General features: G+C 43.8%; 1 protein-coding gene across 1 annotated transcript in view; it reads left to right on the forward strand.

Moving 5' to 3' along the window:
• Nucleotides 1–26,828, forward strand: part of rin3 (Ras and Rab interactor 3) — a gene marked incomplete at its 5' end in the record, with an annotated part of 47,598 nt that extends 20,770 nt beyond the window's left edge. Inside the window, 2 exons of the mRNA XM_079530949.1 lie at nt 9,655–9,769; nt 25,100–26,828. Coding sequence (XP_079387075.1) covers nt 9,655–9,769; nt 25,100–25,806 — 822 coding nt within the window. The 3' untranslated portion in view covers nt 25,807–26,828. The remainder of the gene's footprint in view (nt 1–9,654; nt 9,770–25,099) is intronic.
• Nucleotides 26,829–27,500: the final 672 nt, after the last annotated feature.

Below are 27,500 nucleotides of genomic sequence, written 5' to 3' on the forward strand. Positions count from 1 at the left end.
ACGCATTGCTTCACTCCTTGTTAAATGTCAGAACGTTAATAAGTTAACTGATGTTACTTTCAGATAATGAGAAAGAAGTTTATTTGTACTGTTCACCACACGACCAAATGCTATATTAAAACTCTGCGATGATAAAAGCCCTTACTGATGAATGCACTGCAGGGTTATACAATCTGATCATTTTCCTTTGGCCTATTTGATTAATTGATTACTGGTGATTGATTCCCTGCCCTGTCCAGATTTGGAAAGCAAATATATGGACACAGGACATGTTTAATCCATTTTGGACTGAGGTCGATTAAAAAAAAAGGCATAATTTTTTCTGAAAAACCCATGTTTCCATTTCAGTGGTGCTCAACCTTTTTCATGTCAAGGACCCCCAGAATTATCTCTATTGGGCCACGGACCCCCATCTGAAAATATGTAGTTCCAGGGACCCCCCCACCCAGAAGCCAATATTTTAGTTAAAAATGCCACATTTTCACGAATTTTCAAAAATAGCAGACCTACAGGCTCGTAGCGCGCCACTCGGTGGCGCGCTATGAGCTTGTAGATCTGTGGTGCAAACCACTCCAACAACCAGCTTTGTCTGTATCTATGTTTGTGTATCTGTATACGTGTCCGTGCAAAGGTGAGCATGGTTACTATGGTTAGTGTGTGACGTCACTGACATAGCTGATAAGACTATATAAGACCTTGCACCACTCAGTTCACACGGGTGTGATTTCTTAATAGCTAAAGCATAACATAATGCTTAAAACACCAACATGGGTTCTTAAAACACCAACATGGGTTCTTAAAACACCAACATGGGTTCTTAAAACACCAACATGGGTTCTTAAAACACCAACATGGGTTCTTAAAACACCAACATGGGTTCTTAAAACACCAACATGGGTTCTTAAAACACCAACATGGGTTCTTAAAACACCAACATGGGTTCATCCACCGGACCGGAGCGTGCGGTTCTTGTGGGATTAATCCGTTTTTGGACTGTATTTCATCCTTTGGACTGTATTTCATCCTTTGGACTGTATTTCATCCTTTGGACTGTATTTCATCCTTTGGACTGTATTTCATCCTTTGGACTGTATTTCATCCTTTGGACTGTATTTCATCCTTTGGACTGTATTTCATCCTTTGGACTGTATTTCATCCTTTGGACTGTATTTCATCCTTTGGACTGTATTTCATCCTTTGGACTGTATTTCATCCTTTGGACTGTATTTCATCCTTTGGACTGTATTTCATCCTTTGGACTGTATTTCATCCTTTGGACTGTATTTCATCCTTTGGACTGTATTTCATCCTTTGGACTGTATTTCATCCTTTGGACTGTATTTCATCCTTTGGACTGTATTTCATCCTTTGGACTGTATTTCATCCTTTGGACTGTATTTCATCCTTTGGACTGTATTTCATCCTTTGGACTGTATTTCATCCTTTGGACTGTATTTCATCCTTTGGACTGTATTTCATCCTTTGGACTGTATTTCATCCTTTGGACTGTATTTCATCCTTTGGACTGTATTTCATCCTTTGGACTGTATTTCATCCTTTGGACTGTATTTCATCCTTTGGACTGTATTTCATCCTTTGGACTGTATTTCATCCTTTGGACTGTATTTCATCCTTTGGACTGTATTTCATCCTTTGGACTGTATTTCATCCTTTGGACTGTATTTCATCCTTTGGACTGTATTTCATCCTTTGGACTGTATTTCATCCTTTGGACTGTATTTCATCCTTTGGACTGTATTTCATCCTTTGGACTGTATTTCATCCTTTGGACTGTATTTCATCCTTTGGACTGTATTTCATCCTTTGGACTGTATTTCATCCGATCCAACATCAAGCCTGATGCTAAGAGTTGGCTATTCTCTGTGGCGTCCGCATGTGATCAATATACGTTATTATAAATTAATACCACGACACAAATGGAGGCAGATATAGTGCTTGCAGCAAAGGCATTAGGCCAGTAGGCCTACGTGAAACTTTAATTGGCCGAGTCTCTGTCAACATGCTGATGCCATTCAGTATAGGCTAAATGTGGTCTTCTACTTTGTGAGTGGTGCAACCACTCCAAGGAACAGCAATGTCCGTGTTAACCTATGTTTGTGTGTGACTATGTCTGTGTGTGACTATGTTTGCTCAGCTCAGTGGCCTTGTGGTTAGAGTGTCCGCCCTGAAACTGGGAGGTCAGGGGTTCGATCCCCGGCCGGGTCATACCAAAGACTGTAAAAATGGGACCCAATGCCTCCCTGCTTGACACTCAGCATCAAAGGGTTGGATTGGTGGTCAAATCTACTAATCAAATGATTCCCGAGCGTGGCGCACGCTGCGGCTCACCGCTCCAAGAGATGGGTCAAATGCGGAGAACAAATTTCACTGCGGTAACGTGTGTGACAAAAATCGTATGACTTTGACTTTGTGTGTGACTATGTTTGTGTGTGTGTTTGTGTGTGACTATGTTTGTGTGTGACTATGTTTGTGTGTGTGTTTGTGTGTGACTATGTTTGTGTGTGACTATGTTTGTGTGTGACTATGTTTGTGTGTGACTATGTTTGTGTGTGACTCATGTGTGACTCATGAGTACCAGTAGGGGCGCTGTTGTGCCAGAAACAGAGAGAGAGAGATAGTGCTGCACTGTTGCCTGCTAATGAGGGAGAGAGAGAGAGAGAGAGTGGGGGGAGTTGCACCACTCATTTCACACAGGTGTGATTTTTTTATATACTGTAGCCGAAGGACGGCGTAACCCTCGATGTTGCTTGCAGGGAGGGAGATAGGAGAGTAGATCTACAAGCTCACAACGCGTTGCACTGCGAGTAGATCTACAAGCTCACAACGCGTTGCACTGCGAGTAGATCTACAAGCTCACAACGCGTTGCACTGCGAGTAGAAGGCTGCCGAGAGTGAGCAGCGCAATCGCGCATGCTAGAAATATCCTAATAAATAAATAAAAAGGTGTCGGGCTTGCGGGGGCAGTTTCTGTATGGGATCATAGGTTAACTTGACCAATATATATGCCTCTAGAATGCATGCATTTAGGCATACAGGTGATACTCGGCATTTATATAGGCTATCATTTTTGTATGTGCTGACCAATGTTGGGGACACATGCCTACATATTTTATCTGAGGTTTGGGAACTATTTATTGATTCAGCATGAAGACTAAAGCCTTCTAGATAAATATACGCTGCAGGCCGTATGCCCTTTACACCTCCCTGGAGCTGACGCTGATATCAGGCCGTATGCCCTTTACACCTCCCTGGAGCTGACGCTGATATCAGGCCGTATGCCCTTTACACCTCCCTGGAGCTGACGCTGATATCAGCAGAGTTTCCGACCAACCAACGTCAACGTAAAGTTCACGGAGATGGCCGTCCGCTCACGATATTAGCGTAAACGCCATTGTGAACACAGAGAATACACACATTATGGACAAACCCTCACCTTGACATGAACACAGAGAAAACACACATTATGGACAAACCCTCACCTTGACACGAACACAGATAATACACACATTATGGACAAACCCTCACCTTGACACGAACACAGAGAATACACACATTATGGACAAACCCTCACCTTGACACGAACACAGAGAATACACACATTATGGACAAACCCTCACCTTGACATGAACACAGAGAATACACACATTATGGACAAACCCTCACCTTGACATGAACACAGAGAATACACACATTATGGACAAACCCTCACCTTGACATGAACACAGAGAATACACACATTATGGACAAACCCTCACCTTGACATGAACACAGAGAATACACACATTATGGACAAACCCTCACCTTGACATGAACACAGAGAATACACACATTATGGACAAACCTTGACATGAACACAGAGAATACACACATTATGGACAAACCCTCACCTTGACATGAACACAGAGAATACACACATTATGGACAAACCCTCACCTTGACATGAACACAGAGAATACACACATTATGGACAAACCCTCACCTTGACATGAACACAGAGAATACACACATTATGGACAAACCCTCACCTTGACATGAACACAGAGAATACACACATTATGGACAAACCCTCACCTTGACATGAACACAGAGAATACACACATTATGGACAAACCCTCACCTTGACATGAACACAGAGAATACACACATTATGGACAAACCCTCACCTTGACATGAACACAGAGAATACACACATTATGGACAAACCCTCACCTTGACATGAACACAGAGAATACACACATTATGGACAAACCCTCACCTTGACATGAACACAGAGAATACACACATTATGGACAAACCCTCACCTTGACATGAACACAGAGAATACACACATTATGGACAAACCCTCACCTTGACATGAACACAGAGAATACACACATTATGGACAAACCCTCACCTTGACATGAACACAGAGAATACACACATTATGGACAAACCCTCACCTTGACATGAACACAGAGAATACACACATTATGGACAAACCCTCACCTTGACATGAACACAGAGAATACACACATTATGGACAAACCCTCACCTTGACATGAACACAGAGAATACACACATTATGGACAAACCCTCACCTTGACATGAACACAGAGAATACACACATTATGGACAAACCCTCACCTTGACATGAACACAGAGAATACACACATTATGGACAAACCCTCACCTTGACATGAACACAGAGAATACACACATTATGGACAAACCCTCACCTTGACATGAACACAGATAATACACACATTATGGACAAACCCTCACCTTGACATGAACACAGAGAATACACACATTATGGACAAACCCTCACCTTGACACGAACACAGAGAATACACACATTATGGACAAACCCTCACCTTGACATGAACACAGAGAATACACACATTATGGACAAACCCTCACCTTGACATGAACACAGAGAATACACACATTATGGACAAACCCTCACCTTGACACGAACACAGAGAATACACACATTATGGACAAACCCTCACCTTGACATGAACACAGAGAATACACACATTATGGACAAACCCTCACCTTGACATGAACACAGAGAATACACACATTATGGACAAACCCTCACCTTGACATGAACACAGAGAATACACACATTATGGACAAACCCTCACCTTGACATGAACACAGAGAATACACACATTATGGACAAACCCTCACCTTGACATGAACACAGAGAATACACACATTATGGACAAACCTTGACATGAACACAGAGAATACACACATTATGGACAAACCCTCACCTTGACATGAACACAGAGAATACACACATTATGGACAAACCCTCACCTTGACATGAACACAGAGAATACACACATTATGGACAAACCCTCACCTTGACATGAACACAGAGAATACACACATTATGGACAAACCCTCACCTTGACATGAACACAGAGAATACACACATTATGGACAAACCCTCACCTTGACATGAACACAGAGAATACACACATTATGGACAAACCCTCACCTTGACATGAACACAGAGAATACACACATTATGGACAAACCCTCACCTTGACATGAACACAGAGAATACACACATTATGGACAAACCCTCACCTTGACATGAACACAGAGAATACACACATTATGGACAAACCCTCACCTTGACATGAACACAGAGAATACACACATTATGGGCAAACCCTCACCTTGACATGAACACAGAGAATACACACATTATGGACAAACCCTCACCTTGACATGAACACAGAGAATACACACATTATGGACAAACCCTCACCTTGACATGAACACAGAGAATACACACATTATGGACAAACCCTCACCTTGACATGAACACAGAGAATACACACATTATGGACAAACCCTCACCTTGACATGAACACAGAGAATACACACATTATGGACAAACCCTCACCTTGACATGAACACAGAGAATACACACATTATGGACAAACCCTCACCTTGACATGAACACAGAGAATACACACATTATGGACAAACCCTCACCTTGACATGAACACAGAGAATACACACATTATGGACAAACCCTCACCTTGACATGAACACAGAGAATACACACATTATGGACAAACCCTCACCTTGACATGAACACAGAGAATACACACATTATGGACAAACCCTCACCTTGACATGAACACAGATAATACACACATTATGGACAAACCCTCACCTTGACATGAACACAGAGAATACACACATTATGGACAAACCCTCACCTTGACATGAACACAGAGAATACACACATTATGGACAAACCCTCACCTTGACATGAACACAGAGAATACACACATTATGGACAAACCCTCACCTTGACATGAACACAGAGAATACACACATTATGGACAAACCCTCACCTTGACATGAACACAGAGAATACACACATTATGGACAAACCCTCACCTTGACATGAACACAGAGAATACACACATTATGGACAAACCCTCACCTTGACATGAACACAGAGAATACACACATTATGGACAAACCCTCACCTTGACATGAACACAGAGAATACACACATTATGGACACACCCTCACCTTGACATGAACACAGAGAATACACACATTATGGACAAACCCACACCTTGACATGAACACAGAGAATACACACATTATGGACAAACCCTCACCTTGGCATGAACACAGAGAATACACACATTATGGACAAACCCTCACCTTGACATGAACACAGAGAATACACACATTATTGACAAACCCTCACCTTGACATGAACACAGAGAATACACACATTATGGACAAACCCTCACCTTGACATGAACACAGCGAATACACACATTATGGACAAACCCACACCTTGACACGAACACAGAGAATACACACATTATGGACAAACCCTCACCTTGACACGAACACAGAGAATACACACATTATGGACAAACCCTCACCTTGACATGAACACAGAGAATACACACATTATGGACAAACCCTCACCTTGACATGAACACAGAGAATACACACATTATGGACAAACCCTCACCTTGACATGAACACAGAGAATACACACATTATGGACAAACCCACACCTTGATACGAACACAGAGAATACACACATTATGGACAAACCCTCACCTTGACACGAACACAGAGAATACACACATTATGGACAAACCCTCACCTTGACATGAACACAGAGAATACACACATTATGGACAAACCCTCACCTTGACATGAACACAGAGAATACACACATTATGGGCAAACCCTCACCTTGACATGAACACAGAGAATACACACATTATGGACAAACCCTCACCTTGACATGAACACAGAGAATACACACATTATGGACAAACCCTCACCTTGACATGAACACAGAGAATACACACATTATGGACAAACCCTCACCTTGACATGAACACAGAGAATACACACATTATGGACAAACCCTCACCTTGACATGAACACAGAGAATACACACATTATGGACAAACCCTCACCTTGACATGAACACAGAGAATACACACATTATGGACAAACCCTCACCTTGACATGAACACAGAGAATACACACATTATGGACAAACCCTCACCTTGACATGAACACAGAGAATACACACATTATGGACAAACCCTCACCTTGACATGAACACAGAGAATACACACATTATGGACAAACCCTCACCTTGACATGAACACAGAGAATACACACATTATGGACAAACCCTCACCTTGACATGAACACAGATAATACACACATTATGGACAAACCCTCACCTTGACATGAACACAGAGAATACACACATTATGGACAAACCCTCACCTTGACATGAACACAGAGAATACACACATTATGGACAAACCCTCACCTTGACATGAACACAGAGAATACACACATTATGGACAAACCCTCACCTTGACATGAACACAGAGAATACACACATTATGGACAAACCCTCACCTTGACATGAACACAGAGAATACACACATTATGGACAAACCCTCACCTTGACATGAACACAGAGAATACACACATTATGGACAAACCCTCACCTTGACATGAACACAGAGAATACACACATTATGGACAAACCCTCACCTTGACATGAACACAGAGAATACACACATTATGGACACACCCTCACCTTGACATGAACACAGAGAATACACACATTATGGACAAACCCACACCTTGACATGAACACAGAGAATACACACATTATGGACAAACCCTCACCTTGGCATGAACACAGAGAATACACACATTATGGACAAACCCTCACCTTGACATGAACACAGAGAATACACACATTATTGACAAACCCTCACCTTGACATGAACACAGAGAATACACACATTATGGACAAACCCTCACCTTGACATGAACACAGCGAATACACACATTATGGACAAACCCACACCTTGACACGAACACAGAGAATACACACATTATGGACAAACCCTCACCTTGACACGAACACAGAGAATACACACATTATGGACAAACCCTCACCTTGACATGAACACAGAGAATACACACATTATGGACAAACCCTCACCTTGACATGAACACAGAGAATACACACATTATGGACAAACCCTCACCTTGACATGAACACAGAGAATACACACATTATGGACAAACCCTCACCTTGACATGAACACAGAGAATACACACATTATGGACAAACCCTCACCTTGACATGAACACAGAGAATACACACATTATGGACACACCCTCACCTTGACATGAACACAGAGAATACACACATTATGGACAAACCCACACCTTGACATGAACACAGAGAATACACACATTATGGACAAACCCTCACCTTGGCATGAACACAGAGAATACACACATTATGGACAAACCCTCACCTTGACATGAACACAGAGAATACACACATTATTGACAAACCCTCACCTTGACATGAACACAGAGAATACACACATTATGGACAAACCCTCACCTTGACATGAACACAGCGAATACACACATTATGGACAAACCCACACCTTGACACGAACACAGAGAATACACACATTATGGACAAACCCTCACCTTGACACGAACACAGAGAATACACACATTATGGACAAACCCTCACCTTGACATGAACACAGAGAATACACACATTATGGACAAACCCTCACCTTGACATGAACACAGAGAATACACACATTATGGACAAACCCTCACCTTGACATGAACACAGAGAATACACACATTATGGACAAACCCACACCTTGATACGAACACAGAGAATACACACATTATGGACAAACCCTCACCTTGACACGAACACAGAGAATACACACATTATGGACAAACCCTCACCTTGACATGAACACAGAGAATACACACATTATGGACAAACCCACACCTTGACACGAACACAGAGAATACACACATTTATCAATAGACCAATAGTGCAGCGATATGGAATGGAAAAGTAATTAAACCCATCTTTTTCTTTTTTCTTCTTAAAATTGCGGAATATGTACTTAGTATTGATTTTCGATACAAACAATTATTTGCATCGCAAAACGATACGATATGTTGCTGTATCTTCGATTGTCAACATTTTAATCAAGTGTGTGTGTGTGTGTCTGTGTGTGCATGTCTGTGTGCATGTCTGTGTGTGCGCGTGCGCGCGTGCAGGACTTCCTGACAGTGTGCTCTCCAGAACCGGACCAGAACCCCACAGCTATGGGAGTGTTGCCGACCACCACCATTGGACAGTTAACACAGCAGTGTGCAGCTCGCTTCCAGCAAGGTGATCGCCATGGCAACCATCTATTACTTTCACTCTACTTTTAATTGACTGAATTTCGTTAGATTTTAGGCGAATACAATTTTTGGGGACGTGGCCGAAACTAGTCTTAGTTCTACTGGATCTCTTCTCCACTAGTCCCTCCCTGACATTTAGTTCTACTGGATCTCTTCTCCACTAGTCCCTCCCTGACATTTAGTTCTACTGGATCTCTTCTCCACTAGTCCCTCCCTGACATTTAGTTCTACTGGATCTCTTCTCCACTAGTCCCTCCCTGACATTTAGTTCTACTGGATCTCTTCTCCACTAGTCCCTCCCTGACATTTAGTTCTACTGGATCTCTTCTCCACTAGTCCCTCCCTGACCTTTAGTTCTACTGGATCTCTTCTCCACTAGTCCCTCCCTGACATTTAGTTCTACTGGATCTCTTCTCCACTAGTCCCTCCCTGACATTTAGTTCTACTGGATCTCTTCTCCACTAGTCCCTCCCTGACATTTAGTTCTACTGGATCTCTTCTCCACTAGTCCCTCCCTGACATGTAGTTCTACTGGATCTCTTCTCCACTAGTCCCTCCCTGACATTTAGTTCTAATGGATCTCTTCTCCACTAGTCCCTCCCTGACATTTAGTTCTACTGGATCTCTTCTCCACTAGTCCCTCCCTGACATTTAGTTCTACTGGATCTCTTCTCCACTAGTCCCTCCCTGACATTTAGTTCTACTGGATCTCTTCTCCACTAGTCCCTCCCTGACATTTAGTTCTACTGGATCTCTTCTCCACTAGTCCCTCCCTGACATTTAGTTCTACTGGATCTCTTCTCCACTAGTCCCTCCCTCACATTTAGTTCTAATGGATCTCTTCTCCACTAGTCCCTCCCTGACATTTAGTTCTACTGGATCTCTTCTCCACTAGTCCCTCCCTGACATTTAGTTCTACTGGATCTCTTCTCCACTAGTCCCTCCCTGACATTTAGTTCTACTGGATCTCTTCTCCACTAGTCCCTCCCTGACATTTAGTTCTACTGGATCTCTTCTCCACTAGTCCCTCCCTGACATTTAGTTCTACTGGATCTCTTCTCCACTAGTCCCTCCCTGAAATTAAGTTCTACTGGATCTCTTCTCCACTAGTCCCTCCCTGACATTTAGTTCTACTGGATCTCTTCTCCACTAGTCCCTCCCTGACATTTAGTTCTACTGGATCTCTTCTCCACTAGTCCCTCCCTGACATTTAGTTCTACTGGATCTCTTCTCCACTAGTCCCTCCCTGACATTTAGTTCTACTGGATCTCTTCTCCACTAGTCCCTCCCTGACATTTAGTTCTACTGGATCTCTTCTCCACTAGTCCCTCCCTGACATTTAGTTCTACTGGATCTCTTCTCCACTAGTCCCTCCCTGACATTTAGTTCTACTGGATCTCTTCTCCACTAGTCCCTCCCTGACATTTAGTTCTACTGGATCTCTTCTCCACTAGTCCCTCCCTGACATTTAGTTCTACTGGATCTCTTCTCCACTAGTCCCTCCCTGACATTTAGTTCTACTGGATCTCTTCTCCACTAGTCCCTCCCTGACATTTAGTTCTAATGGATCTCTTCTCCACTAGTCCCTCCCTGACATTTAGTTCTAATGGATCTCTTCTCCACTAGTCCCTCCCTGACATTTAGTTCTACTGGATCTCTTCTCCACTAGTCCCTCCCTGACATTTAGTTCTACTGGATCTCTTCTCCACTAGTCCCTCCCTGACATTTAGTTCTACTGGATCTCTTCTCCACTAGTCCCTCCCTGACATTTAGTTCTACTGGATCTCTTCTCCACTAGTCCCTCCCTGACATTTAGTTCTACTGGATCTCTTCTCCACTAGTCCCTCCCTGACATTTAGTTCTACTGGATCTCTTCACCACTAGTCCCTCCCTGACATTTAGTTCTACTGGATCTCTTCTCCACTAGTCCCTCCTTGACATTTAGTTCTACTGGATCTCTTCTCCACTAGTCCCTCCCTGACATTTAGTTCTACTGGATCTCTGCTCCACTAGTCCCTCCCTGACATTTAGTTCTACTGGATCTCTTCTCCACTAGTCCCTCCCTGACATTTAGTTCTACTGGATCTCTTCTCCACTAGTCCCTCCCTGACATTTAGTTCTACTGGATCTCTTCTCCACTAGTCCCTCCCTGACATTTAGTTCTACTGGATCTCTTCACCACTAGTCCCTCCCTGACATTTAGTTCTACTGGATCTCTTCACCACTAGTCCCTCCCTGACATTTAGTTCTACTGGATCTCTTCTCCACTAGTCCCTCCCTGACATTTAGTTCTACTGGATCTCTTCACCACTAGTCCCTCCCTGACATTTAGTTCTACTGGATCTCTTCTCCACTAGTCCCTCCTTGACATTTAGTTCTAATGGATCTCTTCTCCACTAGTCCCTCCCTGACATTTAGTTCTACTGGATCTCTTCTCCACTAGTCCCTCCCTGAAATTAAGTTCTACTGGATCTCTTCTCCACTAGTCCCTCCCTGACATTTAGTTCTACTGGATCTCTTCTCCACTAGTCCCTCCCTGACATTTAGTTCTACTGGATCTCTTCTCCACTAGTCCCTCCCTGACATTTAGTTCTACTGGATCTCTTCTCCACTAGTCCCTCCCTGACATTTAGTTCTACTGGATCTCTTCTCCACTAGTCCCTCCCTGACATTTAGTTCTACTGGATCTCTTCTCCACTAGTCCCTCCCTGACATTTAGTTCTACTGGATCTCTTCTCCACTAGTCCCTCCCTGACATTTAGTTCTAATGGATCTCTTCTCCACTAGTCCCTCCCTGACATTTAGTTCTACTGGATCTCTTCTCCACTAGTCCCTCCCTGACATTTAGTTCTACTGGATCTCTTCTCCACTAGTCCCTCCCTGACATTTAGTTCTACTGGATCTCTTCTCCACTAGTCCCTCCCTGACATTTAGTTCTACTGGATCTCTTCTCCACTAGTCCCTCCCTGACATTTAGTTCTAATGGATCTCTTCTCCACTAGTCCCTCCCTGACATTTAGTTCTACTGGATCTCTTCTCCACTAGTCCCTCCCTGACATTTAGTTCTACTGGATCTCTTCTCCACTAGTCCCTCCCTGACATTTAGTTCTACTGGATCTCTTCTCCACTAGTCCCTCCCTGACATTTAGTTCTACTGGATCTCTTCACCACTAGTCCCTCCCTGACATTTAGTTCTACTGGATCTCTTCTCCACTAGTCCCTCCTTGACATTTAGTTCTAATGGATCTCTTCTCCACTAGTCCCTCCCTGACATTTAGTTCTACTGGATCTCTTCTCCACTAGTCCCTCCCTGACATTTAGTTCTAATGGATCTCTTCTCCACTAGTCCCTCCCTGACATTTAGTTCTAATGGATCTCTTCTCCACTAGTCCCTCCCTGACATTTAGTTCTACTGGATCTCTTCTCCACTAGTCCCTCCTCGACATTTAGTTCTAATGGATCTCTTCTCCACTAGTCCCTGACTGACATTTAGTTCTACTGGATCTCTTCTCCACTAGTCCCTCCCTGACATTTAGTTCTACTGGATCTCTTCTCCACTAGTCCCTCCCTGACATTTAGTTCTAATGGATCTCTTCTCCACTAGTCCCTCCCTGACATTTAGTTCTACTGGATCTCTTCTCCACTAGTCCCTCCCTGACATTTAGTTCTACTGGATCTCTTCTCCACTAGTCCCTCCCTGACATTTAGTTCTACTGGATCTCTTCTCCACTAGTCCCTCCCTGACATTTAGTTCTACTGGATCTCTTCTCCACTAGTCCCTCCCTGACATTTGTTCTACTGGATCTCTTCTCCACTAGTCCCTCCCTGACATTTAGTTCTAATGGATCTCTTCTCCACTAGTCCCTCCCTGACATTTAGTTCTACTGGATCTCTTCTCCACTAGTCCCTCCCTGACATTTAGTTCTACTGGATCTCTTCTCCACTAGTCCCTCCCTGACATTTAGTTCTACTGGATCTCTTCTCCACTAGTCCCTCCCTGACATTTAGTTCTACTGGATCTCTTCTCCACTAGTCCCTCCCTGACATTTAGTTCTACTGGATCTCTTCTCCACTAGTCCCTCCCTAACATTTAGTTCTACTGGATCTCTTCTCCACTAGTCCCTCCCTGACATTTAGTTCTACTGGATCTCTTCTCCACTAGTCCCTCCTTGACATTTAGTTCTACTGGATCTCTTCTCCACTAGTCCCTCCCTGACATTTAGTTCTACTGGATCTCTTCTCCACTAGTCCCTCCCTGACATTTAGTTCTACTGGATCTCTTCTCCACTAGTCCCTCCCTGACATTTAGTTCTACTGGATCTCTTCTCCACTAGTCCCTCCCTGACATTTAGTTCTACTGGATCTCTTCTCCACTAGTCCCTCCCTGACATTTAGTTCTACTGGATCTCTTCTCCACTAGTCCCTCCCTGACATTTAGTTCTACTGGATCTCTTCACCACTAGTCCCTCCCTGACATTTAGTTATACTGGATCTCTTCTCCACTAGTCCCTCCCTGACATTTAGTTCTACTGGATCTCTTCACCACTAGTCCCTCCCTGACATTTAGTTCTACTGGATCTCTTCTCCACTAGTCCCTCCTTGACATTTAGTTCTAATGGATCTCTTCTCCACTAGTCCCTCCCTGACATTTAGTTCTACTGGATCTCTTCTCCACTAGTCCCTCCCTGACATTTAGTTCTAATGGATCTCTTCTCCACTAGTCCCTCCCTGACATTTAGTTCTACTGGATCTCTTCTCCACTAGTCCCCTGACATTTAGTTCTACTGGATCTCTTCTCCACTAGTCCCTCCCTGACATTTAGTTCTAATGGATCTCTTCTCCACTAGTCCCTCCCTGACATTTAGTTCTACTGGATCTCTTCTCCACTAGTCCCTCCCTGACATTTAGTTCTACTGGATCTCTTCTCCACTAGTCCCTCCCTGACATTTAGTTCTACTGGATCTCTTCTCCACTAGTCCCTCCCTGACATTTAGTTCTACTGGATCTCTTCACCACTAGTCCCTCCCTGACATTTAGTTCTACTGGATCTCTTCTCCACTAGTCCCTCCTTGACATTTAGTTCTAATGGATCTCTTCTCCACTAGTCCCTCCCTGACATTTAGTTCTACTGGATCTCTTCTCCACTACTCCCTCCCTGACATTTAGTTCTAATGGATCTCTTCTCCACTAGTCCCTCCCTGACATTTAGTTCTAATGGATCTCTTCTCCACTAATCCCTCCCTGACATTTAGTTCTACTGGATCTCTTCTCCACTAGTCCCTCCTCGACATTTAGTTCTAATGGATCTCTTCTCCACTAGTCCCTCCCTGACATTTAGTTCTACTGGATCTCTTCTCCACTAGTCCCTCCCTGACATTTAGTTCTAATGGATCTCTTCTCCACTAGTCCCTCCCTGACATTTAGTTCTACTGGATCTCTTCTCCACTAGTCCCTCCCTGACATTTAGTTCTACTGGATCTCTTCTCCACTAGTCCCTCCCTGACATTTAGTTCTACTGGATCTCTTCTCCACTAGTCCCTCCCTGACATTTAGTTCTAATGGATCTCTTCTCCACTAGTCCCTCCCTGACATTTAGTTCTACTGGATCTCTTCTCCACTAGTCCCTCCCTGACATTTAGTTCTACTGGATCTCTTCTCCACTAGTCCCTCCCTGACATTTAGTTCTACTGGATCTCTTCTCCACTAGTCCCTCCCTGACATTTAGTTCTACTGGATCTCTTCTCCACTAGTCCCTCCCTGATATTTAGTTCTACTGGATCTCTTCTCCACTAGTCCCTCCCTAACATTTAGTTCTACTGGATCTCTTCACCACTAGTCCCTCCCTGACATTTAGTTCTACTGGATCTCTTCTCCACTAGTCCCTCCCTGACATTTAGTTCTACTGGATCTCTTCTCCACAAGTCCCTCCCTGACATTTAGTTCTACTGGATCTCTTCTCCACTAGTCCCTCCCTGACATTTAGTTCTACTGGATCTCTTCACCACTAGTCCCTCCCTGACATTTAGTTCTACTGGATCTCTTCTCCACTAGTCCCTCCTTGACATTTAGTTCTACTGGATCTCTTCTCCACTAGTCCCTCCCTGACATTTAGTTCTACTGGATCTCTTCTCCACTAGTCCCTCCCTGACATTTAGTTCTACTGGATCTCTTCTCCACTAGTCCCTCCCTGACATTTAGTTCTACTGGATCTCTTCTCCACTAGTCCCTCCCTGACATTTAGTTCTACTGGATCTCTTCTCCACTAGTCCCTCCCTGACATTTAGTTCTACTGGATCTCTTCTCCACTAGTCCCTCCCTAACATTTAGTTCTACTGGATCTCTTCACCACTAGTCCCTCCCTGACATTTAGTTCTACTGGATCTCTTCTCCACTAGTCGCTCCCTGACATTTAGTTCTACTGGATCTCTTCACCACTAGTCCCTCCCTGACATTTAGTTCTACTGGATCTCTTCTCCACTAGTCCCTCCTTGACATTTAGTTCTAATGGATCTCTTCTCCACTAGTCCCTCCCTGACATTTAGTTCTACTGGATCTCTTCTCCACTAGTCCCTCCCTGACATTTAGTTCTAATGGATCTCTTCTCCACTAGTCCCTCCCTGACATTTAGTTCTAATGGATCTCTTCTCCACTAGTCCCTCCCTGACATTTAGTTCTACTGGATCTCTTCTCCACTAGTCCCTCCTCGACATTTAGTTCTAATGGATCTCTTCTCCACTAGTCCCTCCCTGACATTTAGTTCTACTGGATCTCTTCTCCACTAGTCCCTCCCTGACATTTAGTTCTAATGGATCTCTTCTCCACTAGTCCCTCCCTGACATTTAGTTCTACTGGATCTCTTCTCCACTAGTCCCTCCCTGACATTTAGTTCTACTGGATCTCTTCTCCACTAGTCCCTCCCTGACATTTAGTTCTAATGGATCTCTTCTCCACTAGTCCCTCCCTGACATTTAGTTCTACTGGATCTCTTCTCCACTAGTCCCTCCCTGACATTTAGTTCTACTGGATCTCTTCTCCACTAGTCCCTCCCTGACATTTAGTTCTACTGGATCTCTTCTCCACTAGTCCCTCCCTGACATTTAGTTCTACTGGATCTCTTCTCCACTAGTCCCTCCCTGATATTTAGTTCTACTGGATCTCTTCTCCACTAGTCCCTCCCTAACATTTAGTTCTACTGGATCTCTTCACCACTAGTCCCTCCCTGACATTTAGTTCTACTGGATCTCTTCTCCACTAGTCCCTCCCTGACATTTAGTTCTACTGGATCTCTTCTCCACTAGTCCCTCCCTGACATTTAGTTCTACTGGATCTCTTCTCCACTAGTCCCTCCCTGACATTTAGTTCTACTGGATCTCTTCACCACTAGTCCCTCCCTGACATTTAGTTCTACTGGATCTCTTCTCCACTAGTCCCTCCTTGACATTTAGTTCTACTGGATCTCTTCTCCACTAGTCCCTCCCTGACATTTAGTTCTACTGGATCTCTTCTCCACTAGTCCCTCCCTGACATTTAGTTCTACTGGATCTCTTCTCCACTAGTCCCTCCCTGACATTTAGTTCTACTGGATCTCTTCTCCACTAGTCCCTCCCTGACATTTAGTTCTACTGGATCTCTTCTCCACTAGTCCCTCCCTGACATTTAGTTCTACTGGATCTCTTCTCCACTAGTCCCTCCCTAACATTTAGTTCTACTGGATCTCTTCACCACTAGTCCCTCCCTGACATTTAGTTCTACTGGATCTCTTCTCCACTAGTCCCTCCCTGACATTTAGTTCTACTGGATCTCTTCACCACTAGTCCCTCCCTGACATTTAGTTCTACTGGATCTCTTCTCCACTAGTCCCTCCTTGACATTTAGTTCTAATGGATCTCTTCTCCACTAGTCCCTCCCTGACATTTAGTTCTACTGGATCTCTTCTCCACTAGTCCCTCCCTGACATTTAGTTCTAATGGATCTCTTCTCCACTAGTCCCTCCCTGACATTTAGTTCTAATGGATCTCTTCTCCACTAGTCCCTCCCTGACATTTAGTTCTACTGGATCTCTTCTCCACTAGTCCCTCCTCGACATTTAGTTCTAATGGATCTCTTCTCCACTAGTCCCTCCCTGACATTTAGTTCTACTGGATCTCTTCTCCACTAGTCCCTCCCTGACATTTAGTTCTAATGGATCTCTTCTCCACTAGTCCCTCCCTGACATTTAGTTCTACTGGATCTCTTCTCCACTAGTCCCTCCCTGACATTTAGTTCTACTGGATCTCTTCTCCACTAGTCCCTCCCTGACATTTAGTTCTAATGGATCTCTTCTCCACTAGTCCCTCCCTGACATTTAGTTCTACTGGATCTCTTCTCCACTAGTCCCTCCCTGACATTTAGTTCTACTGGATCTCTTCTCCACTAGTCCCTCCCTGACATTTAGTTCTACTGGATCTCTTCTCCACTAGTCCCTCCCTGACATTTAGTTCTACTGGATCTCTTCACCACTAGTCCCTCCCTGACATTTAGTTCTACTGGATCTCTTCTCCACTAGTCCCTCCTTGACATTTAGTTCTAATGGATCTCTTCTCCACTAGTCCCTCCCTGACATTTAGTTCTACTGGATCTCTTCTCCACTAGTCCCTCCCTGACATTTAGTTCTAATGGATCTCTTCTCCACTAGTCCCTCCCTGACATTTAGTTCTAATGGATCTCTTCTCCACTAGTCCCTCCCTGACATTTAGTTCTACTGGATCTCTTCTCCACTAGTCCCTCCTCTACATTTAGTTCTAATGGATCTCTTCTCCACTAGTCCCTCCCTGACATTTAGTTCTACTGGATCTCTTCTCCACTAGTCCCTCCCTGACATTTAGTTCTAATGGATCTCTTCTCCACTAGTCCCTCCCTGACATTTAGTTCTACTGGATCTCTTCTCCACTAGTCCCTCCCTGACATTTAGTTCTACTGGATCTCTTCTCCACTAGTCCCTCCCTGACATTTAGTTCTACTGGATCTCTTCTCCACTAGTCCCTCCCTGACATTTAGTTCTACTGGATCTCTTCTCCACTAGTCCCTCCCTGACATTTAGTTCTAATGGATCTCTTCTCCACTAGTCCCTCCCTGACATTTAGTTCTACTGGATCTCTTCTCCACTAGTCCCTCCCTGACATTTAGTTCTACTGGATCTCTTCTCCACTAGTCCCTCCCTGACATTTAGTTCTACTGGATCTCTTCTCCACTAGTCCCTCCCTGACATTTAGTTCTACTGGATCTCTTCTCCACTAGTCCCTCCCTGATATTTAGTTCTACTGGATCTCTTCTCCACTAGTCCCTCCCTAACATTTAGTTCTACTGGATCTCTTCACCACTAGTCCCTCCCTGACATTTAGTTCTACTGGATCTCTTCTCCACTAGTCCCTCCCTGACATTTAGTTCTACTGGATCTCTTCTCCACTAGTCCCTCCCTGACATTTAGTTCTACTGGATCTCTTCTCCACTAGTCCCTCCCTGACATTTAGTTCTACTGGATCTCTTCACCACTAGTCCCTCCCTGACATTTAGTTCTACTGGATCTCTTCTCCACTAGTCCCTCCTTGACATTTAGTTCTACTGGATCTCTTCTCCACTAGTCCCTCCCTGACATTTAGTTCTACTGGATCTCTTCTCCACTAGTCCCTCCCTGACATTTAGTTCTACTGGATCTCTTCTCCACTAGTCCCTCCCTGACATTTAGTTCTACTGGATCTCTTCTCCACTAGTCCCTCCCTGACATTTAGTTCTACTGGATCTCTTCTCCACTAGTCCCTCCCTGACATTTAGTTCTACTGGATCTCTTCTCCACTAGTCCCTCCCTAACATTTAGTTCTACTGGATCTCTTCACCACTAGTCCCTCCCTGACATTTAGTTCTACTGGATCTCTTCTCCACTAGTCCCTCCCTGACATTTAGTTCTACTGGATCTCTTCACCACTAGTCCCTCCCTGACATTTAGTTCTACTGGATCTCTTCTCCACTAGTCCCTCCTTGACATTTAGTTCTAATGGATCTCTTCTCCACTAGTCCCTCCCTGACATTTAGTTCTACTGGATCTCTTCTCCACTAGTCCCTCCCTGACATTTAGTTCTAATGGATCTCTTCTCCACTAGTCCCTCCCTGACATTTAGTTCTAATGGATCTCTTCTCCACTAGTCCCTCCCTGACATTTAGTTCTACTGGATCTCTTCTCCACTAGTCCCTCCTCGACATTTAGTTCTAATGGATCTCTTCTCCACTAGTCCCTCCCTGACATTTAGTTCTACTGGATCTCTTCTCCACTAGTCCCTCCCTGACATTTAGTTCTAATGGATCTCTTCTCCACTAGTCCCTCCCTGACATTTAGTTCTACTGGATCTCTTCTCCACTAGTCCCTCCCTGACATTTAGTTCTACTGGATCTCTTCTCCACTAGTCCCTCCCTGACATTTAGTTCTAATGGATCTCTTCTCCACTAGTCCCTCCCTGACATTTAGTTCTACTGGATCTCTTCTCCACTAGTCCCTCCCTGACATTTAGTTCTACTGGATCTCTTCTCCACTAGTCCCTCCCTGACATTTAGTTCTACTGGATCTCTTCTCCACTAGTCCCTCCCTGACATTTAGTTCTACTGGATCTCTTCACCACTAGTCCCTCCCTGACATTTAGTTCTACTGGATCTCTTCTCCACTAGTCCCTCCTTGACATTTAGTTCTAATGGATCTCTTCTCCACTAGTCCCTCCCTGACATTTAGTTCTACTGGATCTCTTCTCCACTAGTCCCTCCCTGACATTTAGTTCTAATGGATCTCTTCTCCACTAGTCCCTCCCTGACATTTAGTTCTAATGGATCTCTTCTCCACTAGTCCCTCCCTGACATTTAGTTCTACTGGATCTCTTCTCCACTAGTCCCTCCTCGACATTTAGTTCTAATGGATCTCTTCTCCACTAGTCCCTCCCTGACATTTAGTTCTACTGGATCTCTTCTCCACTAGTCCCTCCCTGACATTTAGTTCTAATGGATCTCTTCTCCACTAGTCCCTCCCTGACATTTAGTTCTACTGGATCTCTTCTCCACTAGTCCCTCCCTGACATTTAGTTCTACTGGATCTCTTCTCCACTAGTCCCTCCCTGACATTTAGTTCTACTGGATCTCTTCTCCACTAGTCCCTCCCTGACATTTAGTTCTAATGGATCTCTTCTCCACTAGTCCCTCCCTGACATTTAGTTCTACTGGATCTCTTCTCCACTAGTCCCTCCCTGACATTTAGTTCTACTGGATCTCTTCTCCACTAGTCCCTCCCTGACATTTATTTCTACTGGATCTCTTCTCCACTAGTCCCTCCCTGACATTTAGTTCTACTGGATCTCTTCTCCACTAGTCCCTCCCTGACATTTAGTTCTAATGGATCTCTTCTCCACTAGTCCCTCCCTGACATTTAGTTCTACTGGATCTCTTCTCCACTAGTCCCTCCCTGACATTTAGTTCTACTGGATCTCTTCTCCACTAGTCCCTCCCTGACATTTAGTTCTACTGGATCTCTTCTCCACTAGTCCCTCCCTGACATTTAGTTCTACTGGATCTCTTCTCCACTAGTCCCTCCCTGACATTTAGTTCTACTGGATCTCTTCTCCACTAGTCCCTCCCTGACATTTAGTTCTACTGGATCTCTTCTCCACTAGTCCCTCCCTGACATTTAGTTCTAATGGATCTCTTCTCCACTAGTCCCTCCCTGACATTTAGTTCTACTGGATCTCTTCTCCACTAGTCCCTCCCTGACATTTAGTTCTACTGGATCTCTTCTCCACTAGTCCCTCCCTGACATTTAGTTCTACTGGATCTCTTCTCCACTAGTCCCTCCCTGACATTTAGTTCTACTGGATCTCTTCTCCACTAGTCCCTCCATGACATTTAGTTTTACTGGATCTCTTCTCCACTAGTCCCTCCATGACATTTAGTTTTACTGGATCTCTTCTCCACTAGTCCCTCCCTGACATTTAGTTCTACTGGATCTCTTCTCCACTAGTCCCTCCCTGACATTTAGTTCTAATGGATCTCTTCTCCACTAGTCCCTCCCTGACATTTAGTTCTACTGGATCTCTTCTCCACTAGTCCCTCCCTGACATTTAGTTCTACTGGATCTCTTCTCCACTTATCTATTTTCAAGCAGAGCACAAGTATTCTCCATATGTATATGTATATGTAGTATTCTATATGCAGTATTATATATAGTAGTATATGTAGTATTCTATATGCAGTATTATATATAGTAGCATATGCAGTATTATATATAGTAGTATATGTAGTATTCTCCATATGCAGTATTATATATAGTAGTATATGTAGTATTCTCCATATGCAGTATTATATATAGTAGTATATGTAGTATTCTCCATATGCAGACTGCGGCCATCTTACCATATAAGGTAATGTCAAGGTGCTGCCTAGGTGCAACTTACAATGACAGCCCATTCATCCAATCAGAACAGTCCTATCTGATTGTATTAAACAACGTCAAACTCACCAACATTGCAGCTGTTACGGAAAGCTTGAATTATCCTCTTTCTATCCTCAAAGTGTTTGTTTCATAAAGAGCCACCGTAGACAGGTTGTTATGAGCTACTTTCTCTAAGTGCTGGAGTTTGGAAGCGCTCGTTAGACATCACTCAACGGCCCTGCGTTACTGCGTACCACCTGAAGAGGCAGCAGGACAATAATTGCTTTACTGAAAACGAGCGCTTCCAAACTCTGATGGAAACATGGCCGCGGTCTGCAGATGGTCAATTGTGGTCGCGCTGGCTTTTTTATGCGTATGCTCGGAGGTATAGACACTATACTAGATGTCGATGGTGACGTAATAATAATATGTTTCAGTGTCGGGTGGATTAAAGGTAATGCCTCTATGTATACATGTATGTAATCTGAAACCTACCTTTATTACGTCACCATCGACAGCCAGTTATAACCCAGCATTGATACATATCTTTATTACGTCACCATCGACAGCCAGTTATAACCCGGCATTGATACATATCTTTATTACGTCACCATCGACAGCCAGTTATAACCCGGCATTGATACATATCTTTATTACGTCACCATCGACAGCCAGTTATAACCCGGCATTGATACATATCTTTATTACGTCACCATCGACAGCCAGTTATAACCCGGCATTGATACATATCTTTATTACGTCACCATCGACAGCCAGTTATAACCCGGCATTGATACATATCTTTATTACGTCACCATCGACAGCCAGTTATAACCCGGCATTGATACATATCTTTATTACGTCACCATCGACAGCCAGTTATAACCCGGCATTGATACATATCTTTATTACGTCACCATCGACAGCCAGTTATAACCCGGCATTGATACATATCTTTATTACGTCACCATCGACAGCCAGTTATAACCTGGCATTGATACATATCTTTATTACGTCACCATCGACAGCCAGTTATAACCTGGCATTGATACATATCTTTATTACGTCACCATCGACAGCCAGTTATAACCTGGCATTGATACATATCTTTATTACGTCACCATCGACAGCCAGTTATAACCTGGCATTGATACATATCTTTATTACGTCACCATCGACAGCCAGTTATAACCCGGCATTGATACATATCTTTATTACGTCACCATCGACAGCCAGTTATAACCTGGCATTGATACATATCTTTATTACGTCACCATCGACAGCCAGTTATAACCCGGCATTGATACATATCTTTATTACGTCACCATCGACAGCCAGTTATAACCTGGCATTGATACATATCTTTATTACGTCACCATCGACAGCCAGTTATAACCCGGCATTGATACATATCTTTATTACGTCACCATCGACAGCCAGTTATAACCTGGCATTGATACATATCTTTATTACGTCACCATCGACAGCCAGTTATAACCCGGCATTGATACATATCTTTATTACGTCACCATCGACAGCCAGTTATAACCTGGCATTGATACATATCTTTATTACGTCACCATCGACAGCCAGTTATAACCTGGCATTGATACATATCTTTATTACGTCACCATCGACAGCCAGTTATAACCTGGCATTGATACATATCTTTATTACGTCACCATCGACAGCCAGTTATAACCCGGCATTGATACATATCTTTATTACGTCACCATCGACAGCCAGTTATAACCCGGCATTGATACATATCTTTATTACGTCACCATCGACAGCCAGTTATAACCTGGCATTGATACATATCTTTATTACGTCACCATCGACAGCCAGTTATAACCCGGCATTGATACATATCTTTATTACGTCACCATCGACAGCCAGTTATAACCCGGCATTGATACATATCTTTATTACGTCACCATCGACAGCCAGTTATAACCTGGCATTGATACATATCTTTATTACGTCACCATCGACAGCCAGTTATAACCTGGCATTGATACATATCTTTATTACGTCACCATCGACAGCCAGTTATAACCTGGCATTGATACATATCTTTATTACGTCACCATCGACAGCCAGTTATAACCTGGCATTGATACATATCTTTATTACGTCACCATCAACATCTAGTATTCCTCTGAGAAAAATCCAGCCGACCACAGTATAGTACTTAGTACAACTTACATACATGTATACATACATACGTTACCTGTTACGGGTAACTTATCCATACATGTATACATACATACGTTACCTGTTACGGGTAACTTATCCATACATGTATACATACATACGTTACCTGTTACGGGTAACTTGTCCATACATGTATACATACATACGTTACCTGTTACCCAACCAATATTGAAACATATCGTAATAGAGCGTCGCAGTCCCGCCTCCTACCCTGGACCAGGAAATGAAACCCAATGCATTTTCCTCATAGACATTTTTTAAAGTATTTATTTAAAGACGGTTACGCCGCGGACAAAGCCAACTCGAGTCGTGACAACTCATGACAACACAAACAATATTTTGGACCAAACAAATAATTAGAAAGAAGAAAAAAACGGCAGGTTACAACACTTTTTTTGTTGTTTTTCTTCTTTGTAATTATTTGTTTGGTCCAAAATATTGTTTGTGTTGTCATGAGTTGTCACGACTCGAGTTGGCTTTGTCCGCGGCGTAACCGTCTTTAAATAAATACTTTAAAAAATGTCTATGAGGAAAATGCATTGGGTTTCATTTCCTGGTCCAGGGTAGGAGGCGGGACTGCGACGCTCTATTACGTCACCATTGGCAGCCAGTTGTGAGCACTTCTAGTTTTAATATGTTTTTATGTCTCTCTCATTCCAGAGTCCTACGTCCTCAGTGTCCTGGTGGAGGGGGAGGAGTTTAGGACCCTGGAGGGGGAGGAGTTTAGGACCCTGGAGGGGGAGGAGTTTAGGACCCGGAACGGGGAGGAGTTTAGGACCCTGGAGTCTACAGATCTGCTGCTGAGTGTGAAGAGCCGACTGCCTCAGGGGCGGGGCTACTGCTTCCTGTACCACCCCCCCGCCCAGCATCCACCTGCGAACCCGCCTAGCGACCAGCCTAGCAACCAGCCTAGCGACTACCCTAGCAACCAGCCTAACGACTACCCTAGCAACCAGCCTAGCAACCCGCCTAGCGACCCGCCTATTGACCAGCCTAGCGACCACCAGCTTATTGACCAGCCTAGCAACCAGCCTAGCGACTACCCGAGTAACCACCCGCCTAGCGACCACCCTAGCAACCAGCCTAGCGACTACCCTAGCAACCACCTGCCTAGCGACCACCAGCTTATTGACCAGCCTAGCAACCCGCCTAGCGACCACCCTAGCGACCACCCTAGCAACCAGCCTAGCAACTACCCTAGCGACCACCCGCCTAGCGACCACCAGCTTATTGACCAGCCTAGCAACCAGCCTAGCAACGGTGTGCCCGACCAAACGGACGACATCACCACGCCTGTGGAAAGCTGTGACCGTGACAACCAGGCCGGTGTTGGGGAGGACGAGGAGGACTGTCTGATCAGCTTGTAGAGGAGGTAGTGGCGGCTCGTCACGGTGTTGGGGATCTCGAGGAGGTAGTGGTGGCTTGTCACGGTGTTGGGGAGCACGAGGAGGTATTGGTGGCTTGTCACAGTGTTGGGGAGGACGGTAACCGTGGCGACAGGGTTACATCACACAGTGTAACCCCGGTAACAACCCTGGGTTCAGGAAGACTTTTATTTTGAAGTCCGTCCAATGTGTCGAAGATGAATGACTTGTAGATCTGTTTTCTCTTGTTGTGTCTTCAAACTATGACTTGTAGATCTGTTTTCTCTTGTTGTCAGGACAGTTTTTCGTGTCAGACCGATTTCCTTCAAAGGAAGTAATACAAATTAGATTTGTATGGACTTTTGATATAAAAATACAGAACAATGGACATGTTCCCATTCTATTATAGGTGTGAGGAATGACCATGATATGAGATAAATACAGAACAATGGACATGTTCCCATTCTATTATAGGTGTGAGGAATGACCATGATATGAGATAAATACAGAACAATGGACATGTTCCCATTCTATTATAGGTGTGAGGAATGACCATGATATGAGATAAAAGTGTGAAAATATTGTTCATTTTAACGTCTTTAATGTCCAGATAGAGACAGATTGGTAACTCATATCCTATAGTCAACATTTATATGCATTTCTACAAATGTACGCATGTCGTACATACGTACACACATACATGCATGCACGCACGCACGCACGCACGCACGAACGCACACACACACACACACACACACACACACACATTGTTATAATTGTATAAATGTGTATGCATATTGTTATAATTGTATAAATGTGTATGCATATTGTTATAATTGTATAAATGTGTATGCATATTGTTATGATTGTATAAATGTGTATGCATATTGTTATGATTGTATAAATGTGTATGTATATTGTTATAATTTGCATATTGTTATAATTTGCATATTGTTATAATTTGCATATTGTTATAATTGATGTTTCTAATGTAACTGTAACTGGCTTACAGTAAATCAGCTTTCTTACAAAACGCATTATGTCCAGTCCTTTGATTCTGATTGGCTGATTAGGTCCAGTCCTTTGATTCTCATTGGCTGATTAGGTCCAGTCCTTTGATTCTGATTGGCTGATTATGTCCAGTCCTTTGATTCTGATTGGCTGATTATGTCCAGTCCTTTGATTCTGATTGGCTGATTATGTCCAGTCCTTTGATTCTGATTGGCTGATTAGGTCCAGTCCTTTGATTCTGATTGGCTGATTAGGTCCAGTCCTTTGATTCTGATTGGCTGATTAGGGCCAGTCCTTGATTCTGATTGGTTGATGAGGTCCAGTCATGACTTACTTAGTGTATAATTAGGACATCCCTATAGACACAATGTGATGCATCTGTACATGTATAAAAATATAAATATGTGATCATCATCTGTACCCATGAAGTACGGGACGTTCATTTACGGGAAAAATAAACGAGTGACGACGTCCGCGTGACGGAGGGTTTGTCCGCTCGGCGACGTCCGTGTGACGCACCACTCCGTCCGCTCGCCTGAAGCTCGTTAGCGTGACGCACCACTCCGATCGCCCGCCCACCTGAAGCTCGTTAGTGTGACGCACAACTCCGATCGCCCGCCCACCTGAAGCTCGTTAGCGACAGGAAACGGGCGTGGCCGCTTCCTGTGCGGAGCCGGAGCTCGTTA

The sequence above is a fragment of the Electrona antarctica genome, assembly GCF_951216825.1.
Source record: "Electrona antarctica genome assembly, contig: scaffold_64, whole genome shotgun sequence".
In the NCBI taxonomy this organism is placed as follows: Eukaryota; Metazoa; Chordata; class Actinopteri; order Myctophiformes; family Myctophidae; genus Electrona; species Electrona antarctica.